Here is a 19,616-nt window from a genome sequence, read left to right as displayed (position 1 = left end):
TTGATTCGTGAATAAACAATTCGTTTATAAAGAGTGACTAGAATCTTCACATTTTACATTTTTCATAGCATTCGCTTGACCTTTGCCTCTGACGTCAGAAGCATCAAATTATTCATGACATTCATTCATGACCCTTTTTCTCTGAAATTTTTTCCTAGCAACAATTACACGTTCGGAAGAGTCGAAACAAACAGAAGGAGAGGTATTAAAAAATTTAATGGACTGCGAAAAGATGAATAATTTATCTCAAATTTAGCTCGAATCTCTTGATAGTCAATATGAAAAACTATTTATTCTGGTAACTGTCGAATGAAGCGAGGTTTTTGGGAGCGAAGGAATATGGGAGAAAATTAATGTTAGAAAATATGTTGAAAATAGTTTGCCATGTCTTCCCTGGCGCCTTCTTCGGTTTGCAGTCTTTGCAGCTTGCTTTGTTTAGACTGACAAAGAATTTCAACTTTAGTTTCACCAACCAAAGTGCTTGTCAAATTAACAAACAAATGATTATTTTGCTCGGCACTGATTGGTCGGTCAATATTGTCGGTCTGGGCCAAAAGACCCCCTCCTCATAAATTACAGAAAAAGTAGTTCGCCACTCACACCAGCACATCGATAGAAATGTCGGCTGCCGATTTCGACTCACTTGATTTCATCATTTTCCAGCCAGATTCGAGCAGAAGCAAGGTAGGAAAGAGAAATAACATTCATGTGCGCGAATTTTGCAACAGCTGTGTTACCATGTGATCTCTCACGCGAGGGGTCTCTGGAGGCGCTTACTATAAACTTACAAATCCTTTTAACAAGAGCTAAAGCAATCGCAGAATTAGATTCTTTTGTAGGAAATAGTCCTGCTGGAAGAGAGAATATAACCCTCTCGTGATCGCTGATCGGTTAAGAAAAAAGGATCACCTAGAGTTGAAAATTTTTTACCTTGGGACACAACTTCGGTACGTAAAAACGCGACTTGAGACAGCTGTGTTCACCGCAAATTTGGCTTCATTGTATCGTGATTTCGATTCCATTTTCTCTTAAATCGGACAGACGTCTGAACTGTTGTATTTCGAAGATTCAAGGACAAACTCTATCTTACAAGACGGCAAGGAGACGCAAAGATGTCTTGTAACATCACCACCTTTCCGATTTTTTTATGCCATTTCTTTGGGTGTGCCAATTGGAACTAAAAATTCTGTTGCGATCTTCTCGCATGTCTTTAATTGTTTCTTATTACTGTAAACGCTCAATTGAAAGCTCAAGGTTTCCTTAGTGGATAAAAATAACTGAAATGCTTCAAGTAGCTTGCTTGAATTTTCTGAGGGTTTTTTGTGATCGGCATTGCCTAGTTCACCTTCAGTGGAATGCAACAACAAACAGAATGTAAATGTCCCTTCGTGTCCCTTTGTTGATAATGTGGAATGCACATTGTTTGATGTCACTAGCAAAGAAAACTCGGTTTTAAACCCTCTTTGGTAACTGTCAACCAATTTCAAGTGTTACGATAGCGATCTTTTTATTTAAAAGATTACTTTGAACTCAGCAACGCTACTTGGAGACTTCACATTGAAATACAGTTTAATTTTTATTTTACATTATTCAAATTCGTTTTGTAAACACAAAATTAGCGTAGCATTAAGCTAACAGTGTAGCAATAAAAGTAATGATAATAAGACAGCTAGAACATAGTTTATTGCAAACCATCCTCCTGTATTTCCATTTCTGGTCAAGTTGAGAAGTTGAGAGATGACCTCGAATATGAAAGTGTGACACGAGAATTCTATTCATTTGTTAAATTGCTACGCTTGAAGAGGATAAGAATTATTAATTACTTCCTAGAGACTTGGTCATGGTCAGCTGAATCCTATGTCTACTAAATTTTTATGGGTTCATGCTCAATTTGCAGTCAAAACTTCAATGCAGAAAAGATGAATTTTACATTCATTAGTTTATCAACTGTAGTATGTTGTGACATTCCTGTGTCTTCTGTTCATTGTTAACAATCAACAGGGGACAGAGAGTGAACTAAACATGGCCAACTTGAATCACTATGCTAGAATGAAAAATCCCATGGTTGAATAGACAAAGCTATTAGCTGCTGTGCTACGTGTAAACTGTCATGCACTTAAAGAAAAACACACCACTTCCATCTTTTCCACAATTGAATTAACCATACACAGTGTAGCCACTCTGTGGACTCTGACATGAACTTAAAAACTTGGACCAACTTTCTTGCAGTAAGTGCCACTGCTTAGCTGCACTTTTCAACTTATCACTGGAAGGAGTAGAAAATGTGCCATGCAGTGGGATCCTTTTAAACAATCACATACCTCCTATGTACCACAATCAATCACCACTGTACTGTTAGATGTGTAACCAAAACTCACAATTTTCCCACCAAAACACACAATTTTCCCACGCTTGGCACTGATGTGTTGTAATTAATACAAAGTATAAGTGGCTGATCTTAAGATTGTTTATTTTATATTCTTATTCTTTATGGTTATAACAAAATTGTTTTGGTTGAGTTTGGTTTGGACAAAGATATACACAAGGTTATTATTCTACATAACCCATGAAAGGCTAGATAGAAAAAAATCTCTCATCCATCTCAAGATGTATTTAGATAATAGCCATGCCTAGAGAAAACAAAATTGAACTTATTTCCATTCCCCTACCATGACAGCTAGCTATCCTCCAGTGTTATGCTGGTTAACACTAGGGGGACAAGGAGGGGGGTTATGAAACAAACTTGACAAGGGGGTGTTCTTTTTACTTTATTTAGCCAGATAAGGAATAAAACTGATAGTCTCCATTTAAGATACAATGAAATATATGAAGTTCATATATTTTGAACTGCGGTACTGGATACATATGATGCACGATCCTCGCAGTAGATAGCGCTATTTAAGCAATGCGAAAATCACACCTGAAAAAAATCAGGCCTGTACGGGATTCGAACCACTGACCTCTGCGATACTAGTGCAGCGCTCTACCAATTGAGCTAACAAGCCAACTGGGAGCAGGCCGTCAAGTTGATTCGTAATATGAACTTCATATATTTCATTGTATCTCATTTATCACTTTCACGGGTTTATTACGAATCAACTTAACGGCCTGCTCGCAGTTGGCTTGTTAGCTCAATTGGTAGAGGGCTGCACTAGTATCGCAGAGGTCAGTGGTTCAAATCCCGTACAGGCCTGATTTTTGTCAGGTCTGATTTTCGCTATTGCTTAAATAGGGCTATCTACTGCAAGGATCATGCATCATATGTAGTCTTCATTTAAGTAACATTTTAGTTTTCAATAATTTTTTTCAGTAACATATCATATACCTGGAACCATACCAATATGATATTATTTCAAAACTCTACAGGAGCCATTTGCTGCTGGCGAGATTGAAGGGCAGCCATGCCTAGACTGCTGTAACTGTCGAGGACTCTCTTCTCATCCATGGAGGTGAGACTGAAGTCAGAATCAGTGGTGGATCCAGGGGGAGGGTCTGGGGTGTCCGGACCCCCCCTTTCAGACCCGACGCTTACAACTTTGAGAATGAAATTCTTACATCGACAGGATCATATATCACTTTTTAACTGGCTGATTTTTTTAATTTATGAATGCAAGTAAACGGTAAGCAGCCAAGGAATTATAAAGCGCAACCATGACTGGTGGGAGGGGGTGTGTGGGGTGTTGGGGAGGAGTATTTTGGCTCAAAAGAGTTCAACAGTCCTTTCTGAACCAAAGTTTGGACCCCCCCAATCAAAAATTCCTGGATCCACCCCTGAGAATAGCCCATTTTACAGTTGCATGCTTGGTTTTCAAGCCTTTGAACAAGAGTGTGGCTAAGGGTGACCTTGTTATGATACAAACCTTGCCGTTTTTCAAGTGTAAATTACCTTGTTATCATGCTAACTAGATATCACAATAAGGTCACCTTGAGCCTCACTCTTAAACAAAGGGGCTTGGCAACTAAGTACACAACTGTAAAATGACCTATTTGTACTAGATGGGCATCAGAATAAAGAAAATATTCTTTAAACCTGTGACAACTTTTCCTGGATAAATCTGTTCTGTATTATTATAATCGCAGAGAAATCAACTGAATGCTACATTCTAATCAAGCAGCATAGGGCAAAAACCGTAACCTGTGAGCCATGGAGTAAAAAATAAATGTACATTAACTAATCTTAAAAAGCTTTTCCGTTGTGTCCTCCTTCTAACAGGAACTCAAACTGCTACCTTGAAAGTCCGGGCGGAATATTCAACGTGCCCGAGAGCACTGCCCTCTGCATCTTTCGCAGTACATCTGTGCTTCTGCCTCTCACCAGCTCGCGCATTATGACATCCAGCTCCCGCGACCACCCCCCGATGGCATCCATTATGATGTCATGTTGCTTCACCTCGTAGCCTAGGAACTGCTGCCTTAGTTCCCAGCGAAGGGGTCCGTACTTATTATTATTATTATTAGTATTGGCAGTACAAACGTCTGGATGCCCAGGGTAAAGATTAAAAGCCTAGGCTGGGTGGCAAACCGTAACCAGCCACAGCATCAACTACAACTTATGACAACAATTACACAATAATTTACACAAAAAAAGAAAAGCAAGCAAACCAACACACACAAAAAAAGAAAACCTGATTTGATAAGAGTGTCAAAAATATATAAGTAACTAAATTAAATCCTAAAGGCTTAATGGACGTCTTAATTACAAAATAAAACTGTTCATAAGTTGAAAAACATTGTTCATATAGCTGTCCATTTTCCTATGGGAACCCTAAGATACGTAATAAAATCTCGAAAATGTGCGAGATAAAATTTCTGTCAAAATGGGTGTCCAAAATTCCTTAAGATGTCTAAACGCTCAGCTTGAAAATTCTAGCAATGTGTAATGAACCAGACAGGATTGCTTTTTGCATTTGGTGCATAACTGATTCACACATTATTATTATTATTATTATTATTATTATTATTTTTATTATTATTATGGCAAATATAGGCTAGACATTTTTAAAATTTGTTTTTACACTTTTTTAGAGTAAGAGTGTCATTTCCCTTCTCATATACTTTTTTAATGTAATTTACTTTTATAAAGATAATTTCTATGCATGTTTTCTGAAATTCTTTCAATACGAACTAGTAGTTGCTTTCGCGATTTTTATATATAGGTCATTTTTGTTATCAAAGTTAGTTTGGGTCTGACACGAGTCTGATCCTAGAGAACCGAATTATTATGATTATTATTGTTGTTGTCATCATCGTTACTAACCAAAATGTGTATCCAATACTGGATTTGCATAGCAGCCATGTTGCATGGCAGGAACAATAGATTACTTTTCCCATGGGAAAAAAGTTTCTTGTTTCTTTCTTATGCAAAATATTTTCATTGTTCCTGCCATGCAACATGGCTGCCATGCAAAACCTCTATAGCTTTTCTTAGATTTTTATCAGACATTTTAAGCCTTTTAACATGATTTTTGTAAATTTTTAGTGACTATGGCAGTATTATTATTATTATTATTATTATAGTACGTAACTATCCATATGTAAATTTTTCAAAAAATCAGTAGAAATACAGGATAACAAACAAAATTAAGGTATATAAATATTAAAACAAGTTTAAAAAGTCTCTAGCTGAGAGAAAAGTCTTCAATCTCTTCGGTATTAACAACTGTTCTACATTATGTCTGCATTATTTTGCTTCAGCTTCATTCAGCAGAACAGCAAATAAATTGACGATACATAATCAACATCCTTAATAATAATAATAATAAATTTTTCCTTAAAAATATTTCACAAAAAGCAGTTCTCTAAAAATAAAAGAAAAAGTCAGTAAACTAAACTACATAATAAAAAATTGACTACTTAAATTCTGGCTTGCACACTTTCCGATGTAATGTCAGTGTCAGATATATTGGCTACTCTTCTCTTTCTCCTGGTTCCTCTGAGACACAGCAAAGCTGAATGTAGAATGGCAAAGGGTATCTTCACCCTTATCCAAGATATGGTTGTAGCATAGTCATCTCCTTTCTTTAAAGTGCCACTACGACAAAAATTTTTGTCTCTGGTTTTGACATTTTTTAGCGCCACTCACAACAATTAAAATTGATCACTTATAGAGCGCTATTTACAATGACAGATCAACAGCGCTTTACAATCAATCCTAACGCGCCCATCCCACCCCAGGGGAGGACATCCATCACACAGTAATCTCGTGCCTGGGAAATTAACGTCTCCTACCCCTTACCCTGTAGGAGACGGGACCTCCATTTATTCATCCCTATCCGAGAAGACTAGAATATCTAACCATTTCTTGATGTTATAGAAAGGAAGCGTATTCTTCTCAATTATTTTAAGACCTTGAGTGTTGGTCCGGCCGGGGCTCGAACCCTCAACCTCCCGCATGACAGTCCAGCGCTCTATCCATTGAGCTAACCAGGAGGCGTTAATATGGTCAAGTTAATATGGTTAGAATTGTACTATGCGATAGTTGTTAGGTCAATGGAAGCGAAATACACCTTGATATAGCTGGCCGAAATTCACGAAAAACCTGTCCGCCATTACTCAGCTTGCAACCGATAGCCAGCGACTGAACTGAAAAGCGGTTTTATGCATGAGTTGGCCTGTGACGTCATATGCACACTTTCGCATCGTGCTTCGTGTGTTGTGAGAGATTCCCACTGTGGAAATTCTGGGCGTTTTATAAGATGTATTCTTCCTCAAATTCTTCTTCCAAATGGCATGCAAATTTAGCCACATTTTTTAGGTTGAGCTGTGCATATGACATCACTTCCGAAAAGCTCCAACTAGTGCCAACTCTTTTTGCCACACTCGGCCATTTTTTAATTGAGTAATGGCGGGCGACCAAAAATGAAAAACAAGGTTGAAATAATCATACTTCCCGCGAGAATTTTGCGATTAAACTTGGCATGGTAAGTGTTTCTTACTTCTAGTTTCCATAAGTGAAAAGAAAAGGCAATGCAAAATTTTAATCATAGTGGCACTTTAACGCAAGTAACTCTGCAAGGCGGCTATGGAATCTCTTGCATTCATCGGCAAAGATATTAAAAATTCATTATTATAATAATAATCGTTTATTATTATTATTATTATTATTATTATTAAACGTAATGTTCAAAAGTGGACTCTGAATTAGTTAGATTGCCTTGCCAAAATCTAGGTTCTGCAATTTTTAATATCTTTTTCTCTTATGTGTAAAATATAGTTTCATGGTTTCTCGAGTGTATTTTAAATATGTTTGAATGTAAATTATGTAAATAATTTCCTCGCGGTTAGCTCCATGGATAGAGCGCTGGACTGTTGTGCAGGAGGTCGAGGGTTCGAGCCCCGGCCGGACCAACACTTAAGGTCTTAAAATAATTGAGAAGAATATGCTACCTTTCTATAACATCGAGAAATGGTTAGATATTCTAGTCTTTTCGGATAGGGATGAATAAATGGAGGTTCCGTCTCCTGCAGGGTTAGGGGTAGGAGACGTTAATTTCCCACGCATGAGATTACTGTGTGATGGATGTCCTCCCCTGAGGTGGGATGGGTGGGTTAGTACATTAATTGTACAGTGCTGTTGATCTGTCATTGTAAATAGTGCTCTATAAGATGTAAATTATTATTATTATTGTTGATACTGAAACACTTTTTTAGCTTCCTTGATCATATTAGTGATTGTTATTATTAAGAATTATTTTGGTTTGAAAGCTTCAGTTATTCTTATTTCAAGAATTATTATAGCTGGATTTTGAGCATTGTTCATTCAATTTGTAGATTGATTTCATATAGCATTTAGGCTTAGCTTTAGAACAAGTTGTGTAAAAATGTTAGATAATTTTATTGGCTGAATGTAAATAAAGGTATTATTTAATATTTATTATCCAACTACACTTAGACGAGTACAAATAACACCATAGACGAGTACAAATATCACGCGGTATTTGTACTCATCTATTGTAGAGTACCGGTGAAACGGGTTTTCTCACATCACGGGAGCGAAAAAAAAAGTGGTGGACAATTTGGATCATATTTCCGACGATGAAGACTCAGAATGGCTGGCAAATATAGATCCAAGTTTACTAAATGAATCGAACAAAGAAAAACAGCTTTACGACTAGAAAATTTCTTCAAATAACGAAGAAAATAGAAACAACAACACAACGCGCCAATTCCTTTCCGCTTCCCATACTTCCCTGACGTACTCTTCGTAAATAAATATCAACAAAATTCGCCCACACTGAAATAACAGTTTGGCGTGTTGGATAATAAATAACTTATTAGACCTTTCATTGTGTAGTATCGCTGAGTATTTTTACTCGTTATTTGTATTTTGATTTGCCCTACAGGCTCGTCAAAATTTAATTTAATAATAAGTTCTTATATAGCTGTGGTGTTCGGATGGCACGAGAAACGGAGATATATTCTTGGATTTCAACACAGAGCTTTTAATATTTTCTAACATGTGTCGTCGCCATTACCGGAAGTGATTATACATCGAATCATGAACGGAAGCGAGGCTGAATTAATGTAAACGTAAATCGAATACAGCACATCTCCCCCTTTAAGATAATGAAAGAGAAACTTACTTAGACATACTTGTTTCTTATCTAGCGTGAAATTCAAAATCAAAACAATGTCAATCAAATGTCCTCAAGTAATCGTCATTTTGTTAAGAAACACATCCTGGGTAGCTATTGTCATCTGTCTCTGCACTAAGTCTCACACACACTAGAATACGCGTTCATAGTTATGACTTTCTGTCTGAGAAACCAGAGAAAATCTGGCCAGAAAGTATAACTTCACTTATGGCACATAATCCTTCAATCTAGATGAGGGCTTAGATTGACGGCCAGATCTGGTGTACACTTTTGATGTGCCAGTTCCTTCTGCAGTGTTAGCTGTTTGGGGTGAAGGAAGTTTAGGTGATGGAGGTACTGGCACCGGTGTGGGTTTGGCTGGAGATGTAGCTGCAGCTGGGGGTGGGGGTGGTATCTTGTTGATCTGTACTCTATTCCTTCTATATGACCCAGTGTCCGTATGGATCACATAAGAACGAGGTGTGCACTTCTCCACTACTATTCCAGACTGTCCTCTGTCTTGTACCATCACTTCATCTCCCTTCTCTAAGGGAACAAGAGGCCTCGCTGAATGCCTTCTGTCGAAGTGCAGCTTCTGTTTGGTTTTGTGATTGTCTTCAAACTGGCGTAGGGCATGATTCTGCACAAGGTTTGGGGACAGCTGAGACGGGGCCACCGGCACTTTGGTTTTGAGCCTCCTTGACATCATTAGCTCAGCTGGAGAATAACCATTAGCCAATGGTGTCGCTCTATACTGTAGCAAAGCAAGATAAGGATCTTGAGAGCCAGCTAGGAGACGTTTAGCTGTTTGCACTGCTCTCTCTGCTTCCCCGTTGCCTGAAGCATGACCTGGGCTGCTAGTGACATGTCGAAACCCGTAATCTAAAGTGAACATCTTAAATTCCCTTGATGTATAGTAGCTGGCATTGTCAGATTTTACTTGATCTGGAATTCCGAATCTGGAAAATGCACGTTTCATCCTGTCTATGACCTCTGCTGAGGTAGTTGAACTCAGACTAGCTACCTCTATCCATCTGGAGTAGTAATCAATCATTACTAAATACAGTCTTTTATTGAGTTCATAGACATCAGTGGCTATGTATTGCCATGGTCGTTGTGGGAGCATGGTAGGAACTAGAGGTTCTGGAGGATTTTTCCTGTTAGACTGACACTTGCGACAGTTTTCAATTAACTCCTCTATATTCTTCATCATGCTTGGCCACCACACTGTGTTTCTGGCCAATGCCTTGCACTTGACAATCCCTTGGTGACCGTCGTGGATCTTATCCAGGACTTCCAATTTCATAGACGATGGTATAACGACTTGAGGTCCCATCATCAACAGCCCTTTAACCACTGTCAGCTCTGCTCTATGAGCAAAATAAGGGCTGACTAAACCCTTGACATTATGTTTTTCAGGCCAACCTTCAGCTACATAGTTCATAATTTGCCTGCATGCTTCATCCTCCTGTTGATGGATCATAATATCATCTAATTTGCTATCACTGATAGGCATTCCAGCTATGACTTGATGAGCATATAAGTTCACTTCCTCATGAAATGAATCACCTGATTTGGCTGGTGTTGGAGAACGAGATAGCGTGTCGGCAGTGTACAACAGTTTTCCTGGCACATGAACAGGTGTGAACGAGTATCTCATGAGCCTCATTCTCATTCGTTGAATACGTACGGGTAGTTGATCCAACTCCTTCGTGGATAGCAGTGGTACAAGAGGCTTATGATCAGTCTCAAGTATAATATCCTTTCCCAGAATGTAATCTGTGAATCGTTCACATGCGAAGGTACTAGCTAAGGCCTCCTTCTCAATCTGGGCGTACCTTTTCTCTACATCCAGAAGGCTTTTGGACGCATACGCCACTGGCGCCCACCTGTCACCGTGCTTTTGCAAAAGCACTCCGCCAAGTCCGTATGAAGACGCATCTGCTGACACCTTGGTCTCCAGTGAAGGATCATATATTTGCAACACTGGGCTGCTCGTCAAGCATTGTTTAATCTCTTTAAAAGCCTGTTCCTGTGCTGGACCCCAGCACCATGCACTGTGAGAGCTCAAGAGTTCACGTAGAGGTTGTGTCATAGTAGCAAGGTTGGGTACAAACTTCATGAGCTGGTTCACTGTACCCATCAGACCTCTTACCTCACTCACATTCTCTGGAGCACGCATTTTCAATATAGCCTCAACCTTCTCTGGAGAGCTTTCCACACCATTAACTCCGATCCGATGACCTAGTAAGTCAATCTGGCTTTTGCTGAATTGGCACTTATCCTTATTCAAGGTGACACCTGCTGCTTTCAGCCGTGTTAATGTCTGTACGAGTCTCTCGTCATGTTCCTCCTGGTTCTTTCCGAACACGACAATGTCATCCATGAGACATACCACACCTTGTTGACCACCTAGTATTCGGTAGATCTCACTCTGAAACTTCTCAGGGCCAGATTTGATACCGAAGGGAATTCGCTTGTATCGAAATCGACCAAATGGTGAGATGAACGTGGTCAGTTTCCTTGAATCTTCATCCAAGCAGATTTGGTGGAAGCCCGCATTGGCATCCAGTTTAGAGAAAACCTTAGCACCTCCCATCAGAGCAATTGTATAATCCACTGTGGGGAGCATGATTCTTTCTCTCTTCACTACTTCGTTAAGCTTTGTGAGATCCACACAGATCCTCACTTTGCCATTTCCTTTAGGCACCACGACCATAGGAGAACACCATTCCGATGGTTCTGTGCACCGTTCTATAACATCTAGCTCGATAAGCTTGTCAAGTTCAGCTTTGGCTAGAGGACGTAGTGGAATAGATATCCTCCTGGGAGTCATCACACTGTATGGCTCTGCGTTTTGCTCGATCTTAATCTTATATTCTCCTTCTAGCTTTCCTAAGCCTTTGAACATTGATCCGAACTCCGCTGACTGGATAGGATCTGACGTAACTTTTCCAATGAACTTAACAACACCTAGATCTGCACAAGCGTCTCTACCTAGCAATAGAGAGCCTTTGGGGAACACATATATATCCTCTGTGATTGTCTGATCACCTTTCTTTAGTTCTGCAGTAAAGAATCCAAGAGTTGAAAGGTTACTTTGATCTGGGCCACTAAGAGGCCTGTCAGGCTTTTGCAAAATGAAGTGTGAAAACTGTGTATCATACACAGCTTTGGGAATGACTGTCACATCTGCTCCAGTATCAACAGCAAATTTCAGGCTCTGACCTGACACCTGGACTTCCGTAAACCATGCACTCCTGCTTTTCCTGTTGTTGATACTCTCAATAGAGTAACTTTCATCACTGATGCTTCCTAAGAAGTAGTACTCATCTGAGTCAGACTGCACTTCTGCTACCTCTTGTACAGACCCTTTTCCTTTGCTACTCCTGCAGACCTTGCCCCAATGTCCTGGGCGTTTGCACTTGTTACATTTACTGTCTTTTGCAGGGCATCTTTCTCTGGGGTGCACCTCCTTTCCACACCACCGGCATGACCGGCTATTCGATGCCTGGGAGCAATTTGATGCACTTCTTTGCTGCCCGTTACTACGTAGTCCCTTGTCACGAGGGCCTCCTTTCCGCCTATGTTGAACTGCCTGCACTTTAGAAGTCTCTCCTTTTATATCCTGAGCCCACCTTCCAGAACATTCTTCTGCTCTACACTCATTTATCGCTTTTTCTAAAGTCAGTTCACCATCTCTCAACAGCCGTGCTCTGACCTTATCACTATTTATACCCAATACGATCTTATCTCTGACAAAATCGTCCTTTAGTTCACCGTAGGCACACGTAGACACGAGAGTGTTAATTTGTGATAAGAAATTATCGAAACTCTCACCTTCTGATTGCGTATACCTGTGAAACTTGTAACGTTCATAAGTAACGTTTGTTTTCGGCGTGCAGAACCTCTGGAATTTCTCCAGAATTAATTCCGGATCCAGTTTGTCCTCTGCTGGTACATGTTCCTTCCCTTCGGGGTCACCTACAGCTGGAGCCCATGTGAAGCCATTGTAGATTTTCAGCGCCTCCTCACCTGCGAGATTTAGCAGTATAGCACTTCTCCTTTCCTTACTGGCAGTAGATAATCCAATGGCGTTCACATATAATTCGTACTGCTGCTTGAACAACTTGAAATTCTCACTTGCATTTCCCGATAGACAAAGAGCTTTCGGTGGTGGAAGATTCGTAGCCATATTTCCGCGTAATTCCTGATCACTGATCGCTAAATATCCGTTCTGGACACGGTTTATATCTTCTTGTTCACTCCTGACACCATGTGGTGTTCGGATGGCACGAGAAACGGAGATATATTCTTGGATTTCAACACAGAGCTTTTAATATTTTCTAACATGTGTCGTCGCCATTACCGGAAGTGATTATACATCGAATCATGAACGGAAGCGAGGCTGAATTAATGTAAACGTAAATCGAATACAGCACAATAGCGCATTAAAATTGAACTCTATGCGCTTAATATACAGCACAACTCGTAAAAATACTCAGTGATACTACACAACAAAACGTCTAATAAGATATATATATTCTTATTGTACAGCACTTTTGAATATTGACCAATAGTTAAAGCACTCTATAAATATATTACTATTATTATTATTATTATTATTATTAACAGTACTAAGCATTATTCAATGATTTTTCAAAGTATTTGTTAACTTCAAGGGACTAAAGATTTGCTTTTACTTGAAATGGCATCTCTTGGTGACTGCAGTAAATGGCCTTGCTTGTCAATGAGTTTGGTGCATATGGCAAGGCCTATGAGGATCTCTCCTAAGTGTATTTTCCACATTTTCAGAAAGAGCTGTATTTTCTGCAAATGTCCATTAGAGTGCCATGACATTCCTCTAAATACAAGCTATAACAATTTGCCAGAAGACCGTATGGGGGTTGAAGAGAAACCACCAAAGTCATCATTGACAAAAGTGAAGGAAGCCAATGCAGAAGGATTTGTGTGGGTGCCTGCTGGCCTGACAAGTGGACAGGTACACTGTATATTTAAACCAGTTACATGTTACTGTTGCCAGGAATCCTTCTTGAAAATTCAACTGGTGAAGGTATTGCTTTCTCTGGTTTGAAAATTTTTTGCCTGTGGTGCTTAAAATAATGGAAAACACTGTTTATCACTTTCATCTTGTTAAGACCGTATGATTTCTGATATTACTTACAAGGAAATGTTTAGGAGCTACCAGGAGATATTATTAAATGAATCAGATTTTGTAAATTTAAGGATTTATTTATTTTTTTTAAGATAACAGAGTTCATGTCTAAGCTGCCAGAAGAAAAGATTCCAAAACTTGAGTCTAAGGGTGCTAGGTATTGGTTGAAGCAGCGCGTTTACCAGATGCCACTGCAAGATTTCTCTACCAAGCACTGCCGCAAACTGGCACTGGATCAAAAGATGGCTATGGATGACATGTGCATGAAGAGAATTGACAAAGCTGTGGGAGTTGGTAAGAAATTTATTGTTACCATTTCAGATGAATGTTATATTTGCTAGTGAAAGTACCAAGGTGCTTATTAAGAATTTTGGCTTAAAGGAGGGGCCTTATTGGAAGTGGAAGGAGGGTACTTAATTGAGGAGGGTGCTTACTTATTAAGTTAGTTCAGGAAAAGGACAAAACCTTAAAGAATAGGTATGCCACATAAAGGTCCGGAACTCGGCAAGCACACGGAGAAGGCAAAAACTGACTTAACGGAAAAGAGACTATATTTTCCTGTACTGTCCCCTCTAACTGAAGCTGAAAAATTTATGAAGAAAGTGGTTATAAAAACAGTTTTTCTCTAAAGCCCTACTAATTACCAAAATGAAGGATTGGAGGGGTGGGGGGAGGTGTTTACTTGAGTAGTATGGCCAACGGGGTGGGCACTTTATTCAGGGTTAGGCACTTTTAAAATATTAAAGTGTGGTTGCTTCTTTGAGGAAGTATATAGTATAACCGCACTTTCCTGATAGTGTGAGCCATTATTTCCTTTGCAGGTGCAGTGAAAACAGGCCTGACCATGCCAGCGTCATGCAATAAGTGCACTATGCAAGTGAATGTTGGTGAGATGGCTGTGTTTGCCTTGCGCTCTGGACCAGACACCTGCTGGCATGTGCAATGTTTTGTGTGCTCAGAAGATGGTGAGCTCCTAGTTGATCTTATCTACTGCTGGGATGAAGAAAAGCAGAAGCTATATTGTCCAAGGCACTGGAGCGAGTCACTGAAGCCTCGTTGTGCAGGATGTGAGGAGGTATGCATTTGTTATGGTAATAATAAATTTTGCAATGGAAGTTTATTTGATGTTAGGCATGGTTTTGCTGTTGTATTGATCATTAAATAAGTAAATCGCTGGCCCTTGGTGGTCAGTTTACATCTGGGCTAGCTCATATGCATAAGTACTTGCATTAGTCATCTTCATTATCACATGTCGATGGCAAAACACAAAGCAAAAATTTCATGTTGATATTAAGTCAATAAACAACTCACCACTATCAAAATTAAGCTTTATTGATTTGTTGATAGCCAACTTTTTTTATGATGTGTCATTTTGTAGTAAGTTTATAATTATCTTTTTCCCAGTTGATCTATGTAGGAGAGTATTCCCAGGCCATGGACCACAACTGGCATCCAGGTCACCTTTGCTGTTACTTTTGTGATGAGTCACTGTCAAACCAGAAATTTGTTACAGTGGATGGCCAGCCTTCTTGCATCAACTGCTATGACAAAAAATTTGCCAATACATGTGAGAATTGCAAGAATGCCATTGGTCCTGGCACTAAAGATGTTGATGTTCGTGGTAAACACTGGCACGAGGAGTGTTTTGTCTGTTCACAGCCGGATTGTAAAAAGCCGTTGGTAAGTTCCAGGCTTTGGACATCATTCTATGGTCTCACAATGTATTCCTTATCAAATAAGTACCTGTAGTTACAGTAATATTCAATTGAGTGTCAAAAATATTTCAAGATCGCTTTGGTTTTGCTCTGTGATTGGTCCCAAAAACTTGTGCCACTCTCTTAACCAATCAGAAACAAAACAAGAACCATTCAAGACTTGATGGCTTGCCCAAGGCAGTTTGTTTGTTTTTAGTTTGAATTCTCATTGGTTCTTAAACTTTCTTCCAATTGGTCATCATGATTACTTTGGCTTTGGTTTTACGACAGTCAATCAAAAAGCGGTCTAAGTGCAATAGGCCATTTTACACTGGTGCGCTTGGTTGCCAAGACTTTGATTTGGAGTGAGGCTGAAGATGACCTTGTTATGATAGAGGCTGGTATCTAGCAAGCATGATAACAAAGTAATTTAAATTTAAAAAGTGCAATGTCTGTATCATAACAAGGTTACCCTCAACTGCACTCCTGTTCAAAAGGTTGGCAACCAAGCACACCACTGTAAAATGGACTATTGTGTTTTACACCCTTCATTATGCATTACAGCTTTGTTTAAGGATTCTGCTTTCAGGAATTAAAACCATAAAGTGGTATATATAAAGTCTATAATGTACAGCCTTGGTCAGAATGGCTAAGTTTTAAAATTTTTTTGATGTTGTAGCTGAATCAAGGCTTCACCTTCAAGGATGACAACTTGATATGCCATCCCTGCCGTGGAATCACCCCATCCAAAGTTTGTGAAGCATGTGGTGGAGATTTTGCTCCAGGGGAGAAGAAGGTTGGATATCAGAGCAAAACCTTCCATGAGAAATGTTTTGCATGTGATGAGTGCAAACAACCCATTGGTACTCAGCAGTTTATTAGAAGAGAGGACAAGCGCCTGTGTGGAAAGTGCTATGAGACTGGTTATGCCAGGGTGAGTGATGAGACAATACTTGATTTTTTGACAGAAAAGGAAGGAGGTAAAGGTGACATAGGTCATTTTGTCACAGTGAAAGTCATAGCTCATCATTTCTGCTCCCCCTAAAGTGTGAAATCTTGAGGGGATACACATGACAGGACGGAAAATGCGTGCGCTGTAAGTACCTCCCGTTGTCCCATACAAATTAGCCTTAGAAAACTTTCTAAGGCTTTGTATGGGACAACTGGAGGTACTTACAGTGCGCGCATTTTTCGTCCTGTTATGTTCAAGTTGGGGTGTAAATTAGGATTGTCAAATTAACCTTTCACTACAAAGATCTCAGTAGTAATTCCCCTTACTTTCTGCTATACGAAAAAATCTGAACTAGATTTACAAATTGATGAATGGCATATTGATATTCATTTTTTAGATCTGTGTCAGGTGTAATGAGCTGATCAAAACAGCTTCAGTAAAGCATGATGGCAATGTGTACCACTCAGAATGCTTCACTTGCACAATGTGCTCGCAACCTTTGGCAGGGAAGCCATTCACTAAGCATGAAGGAAATAATGTTTGTGAAGATTGCTACCGCAGTAATTTTGCAAAGAGGTGTGCAGCTTGTGAGAAGCTGATTGAAGGAAGTGTCAAGTTTGTAGCTTATGGTGAGAAGTTCTATCACCGCGATTGCTTTGTTTGTTCCAAATGTGGTATGGCCTTGGCTGGAGAGAAATTCCGTGTGGTAGAAGAAGACAAAATATGCATCAAATGTAGTTCTTAGATTAGTTAACTGAAAACCATTTGATTCTGCGAAGCTGGCAGTAGTTGAATAAATAGGTAGATAACTTAAGTGTATTTGTTGTTAATTTCTCTAAAGTCAGGAGTGAATGTGCTGGGCACATCTTAGTAAAGCCTTGCAAACTTTGCATTCAAGTGAACATTGTGGTCAGTTAGGGTGTAGTATGTATAAGGCTCAATAACCAACCCTGTTTATGAAATGAGCACATGACAGACCTATTTTGGAGAGTGGGGCAGAAATCAAGCTTAAGTTCGCATTTAGTAAGCATTGCTGGGTATAAGCTCTACTATCTCCGTTCATAATCTGTGTTATTTCCAAGAAACTTTAGCTCTAAGATAATTTTTCACAGCTACTACCAACGATTCAGATTCAATTTGTTATTACTTAACAACAGACGAAACTATATCTCAAAGAATTACTATTTTATATTTTAAAAGATATTCTATTTAAATTTCATTTTTAACAAAGCATTTGGAAGGAAAACGTGGACACTTGGCCTGATTTATGTCTTACACATACAAAATGATAGGGTTATTTCTTATCAGATACAATGAATATATGAAGTTCATATATTTTAAACTGCGGTATTAGATACGTATGATGCACGATCCTCGCAGTAGAGAGCGCTATTTATGCAATAGCGAAAATCAGACCTGAAAAAAATCAGGCCTGTACGGGATTCGAACCACTGACCTCTGCGATACTAGTGCAGCGCTCTACCAATTGAGCTAACAAGCCAACTGGGAGCAGGCCGTTAAGTTGATTCGTAATAAACCCGTGAAAGTGATAAATCAGATACAATGAATATTTGAACTTCATATATTCATTGTATCTGATTTATCACTTTCACGGGTTTATTACGAATCAACTTAACGGCCTGCTCCCAGTTGGCTTGTTAGCTCAATTGGTAGAGCGCTGCACTAGTATCGCAGAGGTCAGTGGTTCGAATCCCGTACAGGCCTGATTTTTTTCAGGTCTGATTTTCGCTATTGCATAAATAGCGCTCTCAACTGCGAGGATCGTGCATCATACGTTATTTCTTATGTTTTAAATTTCTTAATTAGATGATCAGTGATTTGACGAGAAGTTTACATTTTTGTTTTTGATCTATCCATCTGTGCTAGTAGGAGACTTGGTAGCTCCAGTGGGGTCATTGTGGTGTTCTTGAGTAGGGCGCTTTACTCTCACAGTGGCACTCTCTAAATGGGTACCAGCAAACTGCCAGGGAATCCTAAAAAATGCCGAGAGGCATCCTGTGATTGACTAGCATTTAATCAGGGGGAGGGGAGGGAGGTAGCAGCATCCTTTCTTGTTTTTTTTGCTGCAGAGAGGAGACACGGAGATAAACAATGTAGCTTGAGTACAGAATTCCCTATTCCTCGTATCTAGTCTAGAATAGTATGTTCTTACAGTGTGGTTAGGTTACTTTATGGATTAATGACAGTGTCTTCATTTTCTTGGAAACAAAAAATAGTTGCATTAGTTTTACTTTACATCAAAATGATAAGAAAAGTTGCAAGAAACTATCGGAATTTTATGTTATTCAAAGGTAAGTTAGAGTATTTTAGCTGTCAGGCAATGTGTTGTATGGAAAGGATAGTCGAGTGTCATTATTTGCCTTCAAAGATTTCGCAAACCACAAATTTAAGTTATCTTCACTTCTTACTCAGCAGAGTAAGAAAATCTACATTTTAATATGTCATAATTGCCTGGAAGTCACTAATGTATTAAAAAATCGATTCTATCAACAATATTGTTTAAAGAGAGGAATGTGGATTTCTATCCTCTTTCAGTACACTGTTCCTCAAATGGAATTCGGTACTCACAGCCAAATAGAAAAGGTTATATGCTACATCTTTTGTTACCAGACTGTTCTGCTTTTAGTTGAGACAAGTGCAGCACAGAGTACTGAGAGCAAGAAGGTATTCAAAGCTGAAGGCTTACATCTATTTAGTTTAAATGCTAAAATTCTCATTTAGAGTTGAAATGCAAGAAGAAGACATGGAACATGGAAATTCCCTTTTGAGTTAAAGGCAGCTGTAGTAAGAGGAATAGGTACTTAAAAGGCCATATGTCAAGGAGTTGTACAACAGACTATATAATAATAATAATAATAATAATAATAATCTTTAGAAAGGGTACGTTTTCACAAAAGTGGTTTTCAGAACGGCCCTGTAAAAACACAAGTTAAAAAAGAAAATAAAAGAACAAATTACCAACAGTTCAAGAGTAAAGATAAAAGGATGAGATTGATACATTACAATGTACTACGATAAAAACTGCACTTTCTTTAAAACAATAGAATTGATTTAGTTCCCTGAATTTCTGGATTAAGATCATTGAAATCGTTTGAAGCCTGGTATGTAAGTTTTTGTTTTCTCCAGTTTGTTTTGGGAGCTGGAAGATGCAGTTTGTTGCACTGGCGGGTATTTTATTTATGAAAGGCAGTGTTATGCTT

The 19,616-nt window shown here is 39.0% G+C and overlaps 1 protein-coding gene across 3 annotated transcripts; it reads left to right on the top strand.

The window, feature by feature from the left end:
• The first annotated feature begins 549 nt into the window (after positions 1-549).
• On the top strand, positions 550-19,379 carry LOC111333979 (four and a half LIM domains protein 2). Of its 3 annotated transcripts, none has more exons than XM_022939649.2 (8): positions 550-684; positions 3,367-3,449; positions 13,389-13,575; positions 13,842-14,043; positions 14,571-14,824; positions 15,154-15,429; positions 16,123-16,377; positions 16,793-19,379. In XM_022939649.2, exons 1-8 carry the CDS (start codon positions 619-621, stop codon positions 17,138-17,140), a joined length of 1,671 nt encoding a protein of 556 aa, XP_022795384.1. In that variant the 5' UTR covers positions 550-618; the 3' UTR covers positions 17,141-19,379. The 3 variants fall into 3 exon arrangements, with proteins under 3 accessions (XP_022795384.1, XP_088589268.1, XP_088589269.1); XM_088733142.1 differs by having other exon boundaries at positions 619-684; positions 3,367-3,620; XM_088733143.1 differs by lacking the exon at positions 550-684 and having other exon boundaries at positions 13,421-13,575.
• The last annotated feature ends 237 nt before the right edge of the window (positions 19,380-19,616 follow it).

This window comes from Stylophora pistillata, chromosome 9 (genome assembly GCF_964205215.1).
Source record: "Stylophora pistillata chromosome 9, jaStyPist1.2, whole genome shotgun sequence".
NCBI classification, from domain to species: Eukaryota; Metazoa; Cnidaria; class Anthozoa; order Scleractinia; family Pocilloporidae; genus Stylophora; species Stylophora pistillata.
Note: the sequence above shows the minus strand (reverse complement) of the source record. Positions and strands in the feature narration are given on the sequence as shown.

What these genes read in the sequence shown, in the direction of transcription:
- LOC111333979 (XM_022939649.2), top strand. Translation starts at nt 619, where the DNA reads ATGTCGGCTGCCGATTTCGACTCACTTGATTTCATCATTTTCCAGCCA. An exon ending in CAGATTCGAGCAGAAGCAAG is followed by an intron (nt 685 to 3,366) that starts GTAGGAAAGAGA and finishes AAAACTCTACAG; the next exon opens with GAGCCATTTGCTGCTGGCGA. An exon ending in TGACAAAGCTGTGGGAGTTG is followed by an intron (nt 14,044 to 14,570) that starts GTAAGAAATTTA and finishes TTTCCTTTGCAG; the next exon opens with GTGCAGTGAAAACAGGCCTG.